The following is a 17,497-nucleotide window of genomic DNA, read 5'->3' on the forward strand; positions in this document are numbered from 1 at the left end:
TTTTAGGCCTAGGCTGATATAAATTTGACTTTTGAATAATTATGCTAAGTCTGATAAATCAAATGAGTACTCTAGTGCTTTAAGTACATAATAAATTATATATTAAGGCATTTCAAAAGAAGTTTTTTGCAATATTTTAATTTTTAAAGCCCAACATGTTGATAGTTGAAATTTTTCAATTTTAACGTAAAAATTTAACACGCAAAGATGAGTATAGAATTAAACATATTGTCTATAATATATATCCTATTGTTATGAAACTTTGCAAGCAGTGTTATAATTTATAAAGCTTTGTTCATACCAAGTTTTTTTAAGATTTGTCAACTCTTTCTATCCTATTAGGTCCGAGACCACAATTATCGTCCCTTGATTTTCGTTGTTCACGAATATAGTCCCTATTGTTAACAGTGGGTTACTTGCCATTAATTATTATACCCCTTCCAAATTTATTTCTCCATGTTTAATGCCTCAAATTGTAAGTAGGGGGGTGAAATTACACTGTAAAAAAATTTGGGTCCAGAATTTTAAAGGAAAGTAGTGATTTGGTCCAGGTGAAAAAGGTTGAAAAATAGCACTTCGGAAGCTGTCAAAAGATTTCAAGACGCCCTAAAGATAAATTTGTCCATATTTTGAGTTAGAGACGATGAAGTTTTCTATAATTTTGATATAATTTGTCCCAAAAGTAGTACAACACACTGTGAAAATTTCATTGAGAAAGCGCAGGTGGGATTTTTTTAATTTTCATTTATGTTCTAAAAGAAATGCACTACGAATTAATTGTGTTCTCGGACCTACTGATTTCCTTGCTTTAAGTACTATATTACCATAAAATTTAGGATGTGAAATACCATTTTTAATAAGCTTTCTGCAGGTATAGCCAAATTTACTTATCAAATCTTTGTATCTATGAAAGAATTTAGTAAAAGTTTTAAGTAATTTATGGTATCGAAATCCCTGACACAACAATTTACCAGTGATGCATTGATTACGTTCGTTAAAATCTATGACATCAGAACACACACGGGCAAACCGAACGAGTTGCGATATATAAACACCATATGATGGAGCCAAAGGCACATCGCCGTCTAAAAAAGGAAAATTAACAATAGGAAAAGAAAAATCGTCTCTTTTGTCGTAAATTTTAGTGTGAAGTTTCCCGTTTAAAATTGAAATGTCTAAATAATGTACACAAATTCTTTTCTACATGTATAATATATATGTGTTCAATTCTCATTCAAATATTCATCAAAAATACAATTTTCTCTCAATCTACAAAAATGGGCACCCATGAATAATTAAAGAATTCACAGTAAGTAGATTTATGGTAAGTAACCATTGCATTATATTAGAAATTAAAGTAGACCTATCATTTTTATTTACAGAAAAAACTGAAGAAGAACCACAGAATGAAACAGCAGAAATGTTGGATATCTTGAAGAAAACTGAAGCCATGCATAAGTAATTTATAAAAGTTTGAAAAAGGGGGAAATATCGATAGAACAATAAGATACTGTCTAATAAAGACAGACTATACCTTGGGGAAAAAAAGACAGCACACAACATTTCACAAAACACCACACGGAATACTTGAGGGTGACAACTACAAACCTAACTAAAAAAACTGGAGTTACCTTTGATGCTTCGGAAGGGTAACTACAAGAGTGGCACCAAGGGTTGGTTCTTCTGTTCCACTTATTAAATGGACTGCTGTATTACTATACATTGTAAATGTAGGAGCTGATATAACTTATTCAATATTTCAAAAGACAAACTCATTTAAGAACAGTGCAACCTGCCTTATCCAACACCTGAGTAATCCAAATACCTGCTTTAACCAGCATATTTCAATGGTCCCAAAATATGCCTTTTAGTGCAGAAAATACCTAAGTATACTGATACCCTGCTTAATCAGACATTTTTTGAGATTAGGCAAGTTACACTTTATTTATTATGAACTTGATTTCTTCAATTTTATTGTAACATTGGCAAATGAAAGATAAAAAAGACTATCAAAGAGAAGTAACTCTAACTACATGTTGTGTTATCTTACTTTTTAAAATGATTATAGGGGTAAATTCAGTAAAAAATCTCCCATTGACTTTAATGCTAATCTATGTGTGGAAATAAATTTATACCTGATTTACCTTTAGAAATTAAAATCTTTCATATATCATTCATGAAAGTACAAATGTAGCCCTATCTTTTGCAACAATAAAAACATTGGGTCATGCAGAATTTTTGGGCATTCACATGGCCTTGTTTACAAACAATGTAGATTCGCACTGAATTCCTATACTGACCCCCATTACTTTTCAATCCTGAAGGGAAAAAAATTAGTACATTCAGCATTTATTTTTTATTTTTTTCAACTCTAGTTTTGATCCATCTACCAAAAAATATTTATTACAAACATTAACTGCCAATCAGAAGAGCATATAACTTCAGTGTTATGCAGAAAGCTCTCCCCTAATAGGGCGGTCCCTGATGACGTATATTTATTTACTGAATTTACCCCTATAAAGGATTGTGGTTTCTGGATTCTACATTTTAAAACTGTATTTATTTTATATATCATCCATTGTTTAATTTGTTTAATTAATACAATACTGTTTAAAACCAATGCAACTGGATGCTAAAGTCATAGTTTTATAACATTTATTCTACACTGTCTATTATGTAATTTTTATATTCAAACAGGAACAGTGGCCTACTGCTTCTCCATAAAATCAATGAATTGTCTGATCGACTCCAATCATTTGAAGAAGAAAGTGCCCGCGAGTTTGAGCAGGTGACATCACCTGTATCATGTTCATCAGAATATCATGTCAATGATTTGAATAATAACTCAAGATATATGCCTCAAAATTCAGAGAGCAAGAGGGTATTGCAGTTTCCCAGTTCTGTAGGGACCCCAAATAAATATGGTATATCCGGGAATTGTATATCAAGTGCATCAACACCTTGTAGTGAATTTAAAAGAAAAAAGATTCGGCTTTTGTCTGGAAATCAAGATGTTCAGGGAAATCACCTAAATGGCTTTGTTCAGAGAACACCGTCCAAGTTGTATTTGATGCAAGATATTAGAAATGAAATGATTCCATCAAATATGTATCAAACTTTGCAAAAACATCCACAAAATTGTCATCAGGCTGTTAATGAAAATTTTACACCAATAAAAAGTTTTTATCGTGAAAATGGTGACATGGAGGAGTACAGTAGAATGAATGATTTTGTTCAGCCTCAAAATAATGCTGTGGATAATAGGACATTGCCAAGTCATTTAAGATCAACACCTAATTCTAAAGCCACATATCTAGATAATATGGACTGTCAGACAAACCATTATCCACCTAATTTTGAAGACCATTTAAGACAGAATCAGAATTCTAGTGGTATAGACAATCAATTATCACGTAATGGAAATGAAAATATTAAAAATGCGTACTATAATGAAGTTGAGTTGTCACGTTTGAAGCCAACAATAGAATCTGATTTAAATTTAGAACAACGAGAGTATCAGCAATACCTTAACGATTCGATTCATTGCCAACGTCCAGATGATAATTTTGCCGTGAGAGGTCTAAATGATAGTTTTATTGCAAGAGTCCTTGATGATAGTTCAATAGCTAGGGTACCAGAGAAAATTTATTCAGGCAGAAAACAAGGAAACAGTTTCAGCTTAAAAGATTCAGCAAACGACTTGCCGATTTCTGGTCCGGGAAGACAGCGTACAACAGACCCTCATGTTCGTTCTTTTGGTAGGAGTGAAGGCTATCAACAAATGAACGAGAAAGGAGATGATACTTACCGCATGGAAGCTAATTGTGCTGTGAAAAATTTGAAGGAAGTTTTCGATTATGATCATAAAAGTGGTGTTATTTCTCAGTTCAGTTGCCATGACAAATCGATAAAGCAACATTTTGAAAATTCACAAGTCACACATCAGAATCCTACAAATGACCAGCATGGACAAAGGGATGAAATACGTCAAAAAGCACAAAGAAAAGAAAATGACCTTGAACTTCACTCAGCCAATATGGAAGGGCCACTATACTTGGTAGAATCAGTACAACATATCGAAAAGTTGGGTACCGAAATTGATATCAATAACAATTTGACAAACCCTGATGATAAAAATATTACCATAGACTATAAACATAAGAAAAAAAAGGCTAGTTTAGGTCAAAGTTTAAATTTAGAAAAGAAATCAAATGAGGTAGAATCTGTCTTCCTTCAAGGAAAACAAGAGAAGAATAGATCAACTACAAAACCAAAGAAATATGAAATTAGGATAATAGAATCTGAACCAAAAGATAAACAAAATGTAGTTGAAGTTGAAAAGTTTTTAGATGGTGGGTCCAATGGAAACCACATCCCAGAAAGTTGTCTTGATAATTCTCAAGGTGATGGACATGAAGATACCCAAGAACAGGACAGAAATAATACTAGTCTGGAAAGAGAACAAGGAAGCAATTCATTTAAGAGTAAGAAGCTTGACAAAGTGTCACATAAATTACCATTACAAAAAAGTAAACCAAAGGATACAACACCAAAGCTTAGTCAGACACAGTTAAATTGTAAACAAAATGGTACAACACCAAGGCTTAGTGAAACTCAGTTTAAAAGTAAATCAAATGGTACCACACCAAGGCTTAGACAAAATCCTTTAAAGAAGACTGAGAACATTGATTCTTCAGCATGCCCAGAGGAAAGAACAGTAACAGATTTCGGGAATGATGCATCATTGTCTCTTAGTGTCAGAAAACAGAAAAACAGCAAAGCTTTTGACGATGACAAATTCCTCAAACCAGTAGGTAGACCTTTGAGACCAAAGACAAAAACATCTGTAAGAAGAGCTGAACCGTTTTGGAAACGTTCCTTTAATGGATATGACTCAGATTCAGATTGCTTAAGTTCTGGGGATGAAGGGTCAGTGTTTGATAAAGAACTGGTTCAAACAGCAAGACATAGCATACAACCATGTGGTAGCAGGAACAGCTTTCTACCATTGACACCCATTCATAGAAAAATTGCACCAAGTTCTGGTAAGTGAATATGAAAGTTAAATAAAATTGAGAATGGAAATAGGTAATGTGTCAAAGAGACAACAACCCAACCAACTAGCAGATAACGGTCGAATGCCACCAATGGGTCTTTAATGCAGTGAGAAAATCCCACACTTTGAAGATGTGCTTCAGCTGGCCCTTAACAAAAATGTATACTAGTTCATTGATAATGGAAGAACCATAAATTGAAATGGGCTATGAAGAATAATTTTTCAAATAGTCTTGTATGAAGATTTTGGTAAAACCACAAAATCAAATATCCTGGAAAAAATAAAAATTTTCTTCAATCCCGAAAATTTGAAATCAAGGAAATGAATGAAACCATATCTAATACTGTATAGCAGGCTATTTTCGCAGGGTGTAAACTTATTTTAGGGGATAGCACAAATTCGCCAAAATGAATTCCGCCAATTTAAAAGTATACATGTAAAAGTATTGAAAATGTTTTGAATCCGCCAAAATAATAACCACCAAAATATGTTGTATACCTTATTCAATGAAAATCACTAAATTTTACACCTGCAAAAAATAACCCGCTATGTACAGTAGTTTTAGAATCAGTCTTTTTGTAAAAAGGGGGGGGGGGGGGGGCTCCAGTCAACCAAATTTTTCCCTCAAAAAGGGGGGTACACATTCTTCTTTTCTTACTTTTTTACCATTTAGTGTGAAAATTTGATTTCTTATATTATAATTTGATATTTACTTTCCAGGGAGCCTGTCTACAGTCAGCAATACAAGAGTGTTGAATATAAAACCATGCAGATATCAACAATCTATCTGTTCATCCCCAGGTAAAGTGATATTTTATAGACTTGGTATGCAGGGGTGTAGCGGCCAGTACGGCAGGTATGGCAGCAGCCGTACCAATAATCTTCGTTGGAACGGCATGCTGTACCTAAAATTTTTATAATTTATTTTAAAAAAAACAAGGTTTTTGATTAACATAAAAAGATAAAAATCGCATTTATGAGTCATAAGCAATCTATACAGTAGCCCTTTATAATCATTAGTACTGGTTCAATAGAAACAATTGTTGCTAAAAAATGATGCTTTCATCAGTCAGAGATATAACTATATATCCCTGACTGTTCATGAGTGATATAAAAGTGTCCGTACAGGGTCTGAACGCAGGATTTTGCACCATTTATCCAAAAAATTCTCAGGGCCTTGAGCGGCACCGAACCCCTGCCGAATTTCCGCCTCGCTGAGGCGGGATGAGTCGCTTTGCGACCCATAAAATTTCCTGCCCTACCAATATAAATTTGAGTGCTACGCCTCTGGTATGTATGCAGTATACAGAGAAAGATGCAACTAACATTATATCAGTTGGTTAATGACTGCTTAATACATATCCACATTTATTTATGTATGCAAATTTACAGGCTTTGTTAACATGGTTAAGGAAAAGCAAATAACTTAATGACTGTGCTTTTAATAACATGTTGAAAATGAAATAATGATTGAAATGTAGGGAAATATTTTTTGGACATTATTATCTGCTGATTTGTCCACGATTCTTTCAGGATAAATAAGTCAGATTAAATACATTTTTCTTTAAGACCTAAATAGAGATGATAATATAAAAATAAGGAGGTGTGATATGAACGCCAATGAGACAACTCTCCATCAAAGTTCAAATGAAGTGGATGTAACCAATCATAGGCAATCATACAGCATTCAACAGTTAGATTGTTTGAAATTGAGTATCAGTGATATTGTTGGCTTTTTTCAAAACTATCTCTACCCTTTTTTATTGGAAAAATCATTTTTATCAAATTGGAAAATTTATAATAAACCATGAATTTGACTGGAACTTCAATTTGTAGACCCCCTTTCAAGAGTTAACCCCTCATTTGAAATAAGACCCCTTATTGTCAGTGATGATACATACATAGATCCTCAAATCTGCATATATTTTAAACATAAATCTATACTATTAAACGAGAAGACCTCATTTTGGGTGTCGCTTCTCTTCTTTCCACAATAAATTAACCAACATGCATCTGTGTCCTATAGGTACAGTGCATAGTGCCATTTGTCACCCATTCATATGATTATTCAGGTTGAGTTATTTTTTGAGAAAAACGAGAAAAAAGGCATCCGGATATTGTCCTGTCATTGGACGAAATTTGAAGTCTGATTAGACTTCCAGTTTGCGTTTTTTCTGTATACTTTGAACATACATATACAAAGAATAGTGTATTTTCAGAATTCTATCTACTATCATTTTCAAGTTTACTATTAACGGCAGTCACAGAGTTTATTAAATAGAGAGGGTCTGTATACTATATCAATGACCACTATGGATCGATTAGTAAACTTAGAATTGAAAGTAAATACACTATATTTATATAGTAATGAATGTTCATAATATACAGATAAGCGCTAAATACATACATGTGAACTTTTGATACCTTTTCTGAAATTCTCCAGTTATTAAATCTTTTACAAAATTCAGTGATTACACAAAAAAAAAAGATGTGGTATGATTGCCATGTTGAGACAGCTCTCCACAAGAGACCAATATGACACAGATATTAACAACTATACGTTACCGTATGACCTTTAACAACGAGCAAAGCTCATACCGCATACTCAGCTTTAAAAGGCCCCGAACTGACAATGTAAAACAATTCAAACCAGAAAACTAGCGGCCTTATTTATGTACAAAAAAATGAACGAAAAACAAACAGTTGGAAGGCAAACGCCTGAATCTGACAGTTAAAGGTCAATTTGTCGACACAAAAAGGACCCGTATGTAAAAGGTTTACGCCCACAAACAGCGCCACCTATAATTTTTTCTACGGCATCTTTGAGAACGATGTCCCGTTCTGTAGTAAATTAAAACATTAAATTAACTAAAACATAGAAAAGTAAGTGTAAAAAACATATTGAAAGATATATTTGCAGATGACTGGTTATGCATGATACGCTGGCAATGTGCGCAATGTCCTTTAATCGAAGATTGAAAATTAGTTTGTTTCCTACGTCAAAATGGCGGATTTCAATGTTTACACTTTTTCCTCTATTTATAATCTGACACAATTTCATATCCAATCATTTATTAGCAATTTTATTATTGATCTTTGGAGATCATCTAATTAGATTTGCCGTTAGAAAGTGGCTATACGTTACCAGCCATCGTTACAAAGTAGCCATGTGTTTTGTGGGGATACCTTGAGAATGTTGTGTATTCAAAAGTTACGGTAAAAATCAATGTTTTCTTCATTATATTTCCATGCATACACAAGTCATACCACCAAATCCATTCTTTACAGACCTCATAAGGTAAACAGACATATTTAACTGTCTGCTTTAGCAAAAATTCCTGTAAATAAGGCCTGATGGGTCGTTTTAAATTCAAGTACAGCCGACAAACACGTGGTAGATTGTTTATGTTTGACAGTTTGCTTTACCTGAATTGCACGTCGATGTTAATATATACTTAGCAATAACCTTTATCGTGTTATACTTTCAAGAGTTATATAATACATCTTGTCTAAGAAACAGGTCTAGCGAGGTGCAGGGACTTCCTTTTCTAGGTCTTTAAATAGTGAGGGTGTAATATGATGTTTACAAATTACCATATTTACATTACAGCATTTTTTTTGCATTTTCTATATTTCATATACATGTAAATTTTATGTACACAAAGAACAATAGAGTAAATAAACATGCATGGATTTAAGACATTTAATTCCCACCCTAGGTATAAAATTTTATACTCATTATACATTGGAACAAATAGAACAGATTGCAATTGACATTATTATGTATTAAATGTCTAAAATCCTGATTGATGGGGCCAAATCCTCAACATATTTTTATCTATAAAGTATACAGCAGCTCCTCCAAGGATTAGTAAGGGAATACTTTACATATAGTCCAATGGCTAAGTCCTGTCTTTTTTGTCTCTGATATTTCCTTATTTATATTATCATTTCTATTATATTCTCTTGTACATGTAGTAAGACAAAAGCTATTGGTACTCTTATTTTCCTCATTTGCCTGAAAACAATGGAATTTATTCATTGTTGATGTATGTAAAGTGACTTGTAATTTAACTGTCACTGCTAAAAGGCACTTATTTGGACTCTGGTGATAAGTTTCTTGACTGTTATCTTATTGGCAATTATACCATATTTAAATGTCAGTTTCACCTTTATAACATTTAAAGAAAAGAATTTAATGATAGAATAATAAGTTGTAAAAAATTTTGAAATGTTTAGCACAAGTGAAAAATTTAATTGGCATTTTATTCAAGAAAATCTAGAGGTATTGAAAAATGTTGCAATTTAAAATAAATGTTTTGCACTCAGAAAACTATAAATACAGTACAGATATTGATTTAATTAAGACTTTGAGAATATTTGCCTGTTTAATAATCATGATAATAGAAGATATAATTGTTATACCCTTTTTTTCTAATATATGTGTGGCCCTGGTCTGGCTGTGGTTTAAAATCTAAGAATTGGAGTTGGTTATATTCATGTTTATCTGATTTATATCAACATTATTGTGTCAATTATATAAATCATTGTAACACATTACTTTGCTCTTCATGGCCTTTTTTAATTAGAATAAAATATCTTATCTTATCTTACATGTCTTATACCACATCTCTTTATTTTAGTACTAACAGGTTAATTTTAAAAGCATTTGAAGTAAGTGAGATGTTGACAAGCTTTTATATAGTCCATGATTGTAAATACAGATAATATCATGAGGTTTTTTTATAAAAGTAAATAATGTGATTAAATTGATTATCTCAATTAAAAGAACTGATATTCTTATTTGATACTATGAGATTATTTCTGATATCAGAATAATAAATATCTTATTGTTGTCCTTTTTACAAAAAAACATAAACATACTTTATTTAAGTCAGTTTTATTTTTGTCTATGACTACTATAACATGGGAAGTGTCAATGCAATCTCTATTTTATACATTGTAGTATTCTCAGGTTTTTGTTTTTCAATTGATTATGCATTTTAGAGCAGGTAGGTATGAATTTGGATTAAATTTGAAGTTGATTCAGTATATTTTATGATATAATACCACTATTGTATTTCAACAAAGCATTTTCAAACTTTATTTACTGGTCAGCTTTATAGCTTATTATTCAATCAATAATTTAATTGAATGCACTCAACAGTCGGTTGCAGGACTTTTGAATTCAAATATAAAAAGAAGAAAAATAAAGCAAAATTTGGAATAATACATATAATAGGAATTATGGTGAGAACTGCATGATATCAGGTTGCAATACAGCTTTTGCTTAGTTATCTTTGAGTTGATTATTATGTTCTAAATCCCTTTCTGGTTCTTTGGGTTCAGATATTTTCTCTTGATTAAGGCAAGCAACATAACTTGTACATCTTATAAAGGTTCTTATCTCAGGGTGAATCTAGACAATTTTAAACATAAGTGGTGGTATTCTCAACCAAGGATAAAAAGGAGAGTTAATTATATGATCCCTGAATTCAAATGCATTAATCTTCCATAAAAAGAGGAGGTCACCAGAACCCCTGGGATCCACCACTGTATCTTAAAGCAGGTACAATAAAACAAGCATTGTACATGTACTTCTGTCCACTGCAAATTCATATTATTTTCATTCAAAAGTATAAATGTTCACAATTTTAAAGGCTATATGTCCTTTGTTTCCATATTCAGTTTGCTTTCATGCAATGAAAAGTTCAATTCTATTGTAACACAGGTTCTACTGACAACTGATAAACCCCTCTTGTATCCTTCTATCTACCAAAAGGGTGTTTGAGAAAATACAATAAGTTCAAGTTCAGAATTTTCTTCTTTGGAAGTGTTCAATAACCTGTAAGTACTTGAAAAAAATGTCACATTCAACCTTTCCATGACTATTTTAATGTTACAACAGTAGAGGAACATGGAATATTGAAAATTTACTTAAGAAATCTTCGAAATATATCTGCAATCATTAATTTTACTCGAATTTACTGTTGTGAACTTGCAATATCCTACGATGCGCGTACCGAGTTATCTCCCTTTGATCTCCGCTTCGCAACGAATAATCTGACACAATTGCGTATCCGGGGTTTTTGTGATCTGATACAGTAAAATAAGAAGCAAAAAATGGTTTTACTTCATATTTTATACCCCTCAACACGTTACCAAACCCATTTGAGGAATTATAAAGGATTTTCCGTGGACCTACGCAAATTTTCAGAAAAAAAGTTTCACTTCACTCGTGAATTTATAACATTTTAACAACACTTTTAAATGATAATTATATAAAATAAGGAAGCTTATTCAATCTAGAATTGAACTCTTTGGTTTTTATTAATGTACGAGTACAAATAAGACAATACGAGTCCAAAAACCACGAGGCGTGCACGTTTACCAAAAAATCGTAAACTCTGACCTTTTACCACTTGACCATTGTCTTGACCTTAGAAGCCATTAAATCGTTTGCCGTTCAACTGAAATATGTAACACATAAACAAACAACAACCACTGAATTACAAGCTCCCTACTTGAATGTTCATAACATACTAAATATATGTTCATATTGAAATTGATAGAAAACCAAAAATTGGGAATATTCGAAATAAAGGAGGATGGATAAAAAAAAAAAGCATTTTCCTGTCCCCAATAACCTATGACTTATGATACTTTTGCTGAAATTCTCCAGTCATTCAATATTTTACAAAATTCTTCCAACAACACTTTACATACTTTAAACTACGCTCTGAATGCCTGCAATTTCGGGGGGGGTGTTCTAGTATTGTTTAAATGAGTGTTTTTCAATATGTACGATGTATTCATGAACAAATAAATGTACTACTGACAGTGAACTTTTTGGGAATAATTTTAAGCCATTTTTTTTTCAAATTAGGATTTTTCTCCAAGGGAAAAAGCCTTTATTCTCTGGTAATTTAAGGCAAACAATATCACTGAGTATGCTAGGTCATTGGTAATCAAACACGTTATACTAACCCAAAGCTTACTGATGTTTGCTCTATCTTACCCTTAATCTTTGGTTTTTGTCATAAATTTTTGTCTCCTTGAAAACATAGCTTGTAAGTTTCAAATTGTTAAATGGATATATTTTTGTACATTTTTTCAGCAAATTTCCAACCATATTCAGCCATGAGATTTATCTATGTTAAAACTTCATTTGTTTGTCCAAAAGCAATGAAATATCTGGCATTTGTCAGCACTCTCACTTGTAGAATGTTTGCCAGACTTTTATATTTAAAAAAAAACATTAAAAGTGACAAGATAAAAAATCATTGCTAAACAACCTTTTTTTTTTTAAAGGAGTCATACCCCTAGGAAGTGTAATTTATATTCAGCTTTTCTTGATATTGTCTGAACTGAATTAAATTGAACATGTTGAAGTTACAAACCTTGGTTTTTATTTTAGGTTCATCATACACAGATACCAGTATTTCTTCCAGTTCACCTACAAATTCACCTGAGAGGAGTTGTCCAGGTGGTTATAATACATGTTTTATGCATTCTTTTTTTTCACACAAGATGCTATTAAAAATGGTATCAGTGTAGGGAGGGAAATTATAAATTTTAATGGAATTGCTCTCATGACGCTCTATGTATTTATTGCAATCTGATTAATGATAAATAATTTGTGTGTGTTCATATGCTTTCTGTAAAAAAAATTTATAGTGGCTAGGTTTCTAGTCAATATATTGAAGGTTGGCTGCTTATTCATTTTTGTAGTTTCACAAGCAATCACTTTTCAATTTGTATTTAGTTGAAAAATTTAGTAAAGGACCAAATTGCCTGAACTTTCTTTAAAAGAATGAAGAAAAAAAAGTGAGGGATACAAATACCATGAAGATCAGTAATGCATGTTAATGGACTTAGATTAATATGTTTAATCATTTCATTTTCTTCCAGTTAACATTACATACAGTCTGTGCAGTTTAAGTTTTTAAACATTTATTAGATTCATAAACTATCCTGGATTTTTACCAAACTTGGACAGAAGCTTCTTACAATCAAAAGATAGTATCAAGAAGAATATTTTTATTTTTTTCCCCTCATTTTTGTTTAGCCTGTGATTTCAGCAAAAGTAGGCGAGACACTGGGTTCCGCGGAACCCTTACAAATTTTTTATTGGGAAAATATGCATCATTTTTATCAAATTGGGAAATTTATGATAAACCATGAATTTGACTGGAACTTCAATTTGTAGACCCCCTTTCAAGAGTTAACCCCTCATTTGATATAAGACCCCTTATTGTCAGTGATGATACATAAATAGACCCTCAAATCTGCACATATTTTAGACATAAAAATTGTTTAACATGAGTGTTTTTCAATATGTATTCATGCACAAATACTACTGACACTGACTGTTTGGGAAAAAAGTTGTCTTTTTGGGAATAATTTTAAGCCTTTTTTTTTTCAAATTGGGATTTTTCTCCAAGGGAAAAAGCATTTATTCTCCAGTAATTTAAGGGAAACAATATCACTGAGTATGCTAGGTCATTGGTAATCAAACACATTATTCTAACCCAAAGCTTACTGATGTTTGCTCTTACCCCTTAATCTTTGGTTATTGTCATAAATTTTTGTCTCCTTGACAACTTATAGCTAGAGTTTTTCAAATTGTTAAATGGATAGATTTTTGTACATTTTTTCAGCAAATTTCAAACCATATTCAGCCATGAGATTAATTTATATTAAAAGTTCAGTGGATTGGGAAACAAGTTTTGCAACTTATATTAATCCCTTTCCAGTTCATGGGTTTTTAAATTCGTGGATTTTGGTTTTCTAATATAAAAAAAATAAAAAAATAAAGCCTTTACAAACCAAGGTTACAAATAGTCTGGATTGAAGGAAATTGCAAAGTAAACATTGACCCGTTTAAATTGTAGTAACACTAATTAACCCATGATTAAGTGATCAACAGATTAAAGACCATTAAAGGTGTTAATTAGGCCATAAACATGTCACCTTAAGAAAACAGTAACATAAACAAATGCTATAAACATATCTCGAATTGTCAAATAATTCTAACAAAATCATATACTGTTTGTTCCCTGTCAAAATCAAGCCCAGCATGAAATGATAAACTATGAGATATAAAATGAACACTTTATCATACTAGTGTATCAATACCGGCATCTGACTTTCATCGATCAAAAATATTTTTTATGAGAATTGAATGATCAAAAGTTGTACAGTTTAGGTTATTAAAGATTAAATATGGGTATATCAGCATGCAGTTGTAGTTCTATGACTGCTATTAAAGTTTTCTGAGATTTGGCGTTATTCAATATATTCTCTAGATCATATCAGTAGTCAAACCTACCAATGGGGATCTTTCCATGTCTTGATTTGGACAATGGTTGTTTTATTTCGGTGGACACTGGTTTCCAGTAAATATATTGAAGGTTGGCTGCTTTTTCCAATTTTTGCAATTTCACAAGCAATCTCTTTTTACTTTGTATTTAGTTGAAAAATTGAGTAAAGGACCAAATTGCCAGAACTTTCTTTAAAAGAATGAAGAAAAAATGAGGGATACAACCAGGAACAGTATTGCATGTTTTAAAATGGACTTGAATTGATATGTTTAATATTAACATTATTAGGGTGTATTGGTGTAAAACTGAACAGTCGAACATTCAACATAGTTTTGGAAACCAGTTCTTTCACTTGTCCAAGTCATCGAGGTATCAGACAGCTTGAAAGACAGTACATCAAAAGTTTACCTCCGAACACCTCTGGCAAAGTAAAGAGGAAACCAGTATTCCCACTGACAGGGAACCAGAAGAGAGGATTGGAGGTTTATGACTTCAGTAGTGATTCTAATGATGGAGAGGTATGTAGTATGTTTACATGTAGTGCTGTCATGAATGTGAATTAAGAAAAAAACATTTCAAGAATGGGCAAAATGCAAAAATGCACAATTTTAAATTATTCCCAATAATCTGAACCTCACAATTATTTTAAATAAAGGCAATGTCAGACACATCCTAATTACTCTTAGATTGTATTACAAATTTGGTCAAAGTCTTGTTACAAAATCCTGTAAGAATACATTGTGATTAAAATACATATCCTGTGTCCATACTTTGTTTACATGGATCTGACAATTTATCATTCTACTTTCTGTTTCAAAGACCTTTTTGTGAACCTCTGGTTGTATGCTAGTTATAAACAATTTAAAGATGGAAGGCTGGAGTTTGATTGGCTACACCAATCTGACAATAGAGCAGAAAACAGCCAAAGTCCACAAATAGGTCTTGAACTCAGCGAGAAATCCAACACCCAGAGAAGGGTTCAGCTGGCCCTGAACACAAATGTGTGCTGGTTTAGTTAAAATGGAGGATATAAAAAAGAAGATGAGGTATGATTGCCAATGATACAACTATCCCCAAAAGACCAAAATGACACAAACATTAACAACTATAGGTCACCGTATGGCCTTCAACAATGAGCAAAGCGATTGGTATGAAAACCAAAATAGCACAATGTGAAGAATGGTTCACTGTCCTGCAGTAAATATTTTATGCATGTACAGGACAGGTTCACAAAAGAGTGTGTAGAAAAGACATTACATGTTTAATATCCAGTGGCCACTGGTTGGAGGCTAGTCATCTAAATCCTATAAAGCTTTTATAAATGTACCTGAGATGAGAAAATTCTTATTTTGTAAATAGATAGCTAATTTCTTGAAATTAATGGGTAGCATTTGTAAATAAAAAGTAAAATAACAAAAATATAGAACTCTGAGGAAAATTCAAAACTGAAGGGTTGTAATCAAATGACAAAATGGAAAGCTCAAACACATCAAACAAATGGATGTCATATTCCTCACTTGTTACAGGCAATTTCTTGTGTTGAAAATGGTGGATTAAACCTGCTTTTATAGCTAACTTTACATCTTACTTGTATGACAGTCGCATAAGATTTCACACAGAAATTTAAGTTTAAGTAACTTCAAAGTACTACAATAAGTATCGAAAAAAAAAGTCCTTAATAAAATGAGGCAGTATATTACTAACATATTTCCAGCTTACCCCTCCTGAGAGAATGAGAGATGATCTAACTGTTCCAAGTCAATTAAGACAGGTTTTTAATGGAAAGAGACGAAGAAGAGTTTCTTTCACTGAGGAGGAGATTCAAAATTTAGTGAATGGAGTTAACAGTTTTGGGAAGAGTTGGGCATTGATTCTTCAAAATTTTGAATTTCATGAATCTAGAACTCAGGTTGACTTAAAGGACAAATACAGAGGAATAGAGGTAAGATTACTATTGCTTACCGGTACTAGAGGTAGCTAGACTATAATAGAGGGTTATCGCAAATCACTTCAGAGAAGCAATAATATTTCAGGTAAAAAGGTGGTACCTAACACTACAGGGAGATAACTCTGTAAAGTCAGCTAAACGTTTTAATTACGTTGTGTTGTAGAAGGAATATTCAAAATTGGTGTTTATCAAACTGCTATATAACTGTGTAATTTTTTTGACAAAATTGGTTCAAAATTTTTATTTTTTTTATATTTTCGTTAGAGGGTCGAAGTAAATACTTAATAACATATTCAAAAACAATTTATACTTCAAAACAAAGCAATAAATACATTATTGTTCATAACAAATAAATATATTTATAGGGTTCAAATTTTGCTTGAAATTTTTTTTTTTAAAGATTTATGTTACCAACTTTAGAAAGTTTTAATTTACTGTTTTCATGACCTCACTTTAGGATGCACTTAGCCTTACCCTTGACCATCCTTCAGTTCATCTCATTTTCATTTCCACAAACTTAAGGTTTTTTTCCCAAAAAAAATATGAAACATGTACACAAGCTATGTACTAAATTTTGAGACATAGTTTCAATTTGGTCTGTGAGCCCTATACTGTTTCAGAGTTATGCATCTTTATAACTTGAAAAAATATCTAAATAAATATTTCTGTAATCTTTCTTTAGTGTGTTTAATCTAAATTAAATGAAGTGATAGCCATGACTGTCATTTTATTCAACTAGTTTTTCATTTCCACACTCTATCTTAAGTTTTTGAAATTTTTAAGCCTCGTTATAACTTAGAATATTGCAAATTTTTCAGTTTCTGCTCTCTGACTATTAAAGTCGGTCCCATCCAAATTTTATGAGGTTCAAATTTTATTTTCTCTAATTGTTGTGATAGTTTCACATTTCCTGACCGGTGTGAGAAAAATATTTCTCCTCACTAGTGAAAAATCTGTTCTCTGCAAATGATTAGTCGAAATTTGATTATGTCGTCAATCTGTTTTGTTTTCCTCTGAATTTTCCTATTGTGACGTCATGAAAAAAGACAACCTTGCCTGATGACGTCGCATATAAAGAACACAAGGTTCAGAAAAGAATAATAAAGATCATTAGAGAAACAGATTCCGACCCTATAATGTAATGACTTGGCCAAGCAAAATTCCTTGGAA

The 17,497-nt window shown here is 32.0% G+C and overlaps 1 protein-coding gene across 1 annotated transcript in view; it reads left to right on the forward strand.

Moving 5' to 3' along the window:
* The window catches only part of LOC134694282 (putative leucine-rich repeat-containing protein DDB_G0290503), a 65,767-nt gene that overhangs the window by 34,227 nt on the left and 14,043 nt on the right, over positions 1-17,497 (forward strand). Inside the window, exons 11-16 of the mRNA XM_063555286.1 lie at positions 1,383-1,458; positions 2,698-5,045; positions 5,777-5,857; positions 12,474-12,542; positions 14,668-14,897; positions 16,094-16,321. Of these exons, the coding sequence (XP_063411356.1) occupies positions 1,383-1,458; positions 2,698-5,045; positions 5,777-5,857; positions 12,474-12,542; positions 14,668-14,897; positions 16,094-16,321 (3,032 nt within the window). The remainder of the gene's footprint in view (positions 1-1,382; positions 1,459-2,697; positions 5,046-5,776; positions 5,858-12,473; positions 12,543-14,667; positions 14,898-16,093; positions 16,322-17,497) is intronic.

This window comes from Mytilus trossulus, chromosome 13 (genome assembly GCF_036588685.1).
Source record: "Mytilus trossulus isolate FHL-02 chromosome 13, PNRI_Mtr1.1.1.hap1, whole genome shotgun sequence".
Taxonomy (NCBI): Eukaryota; Metazoa; Mollusca; class Bivalvia; order Mytilida; family Mytilidae; genus Mytilus; species Mytilus trossulus.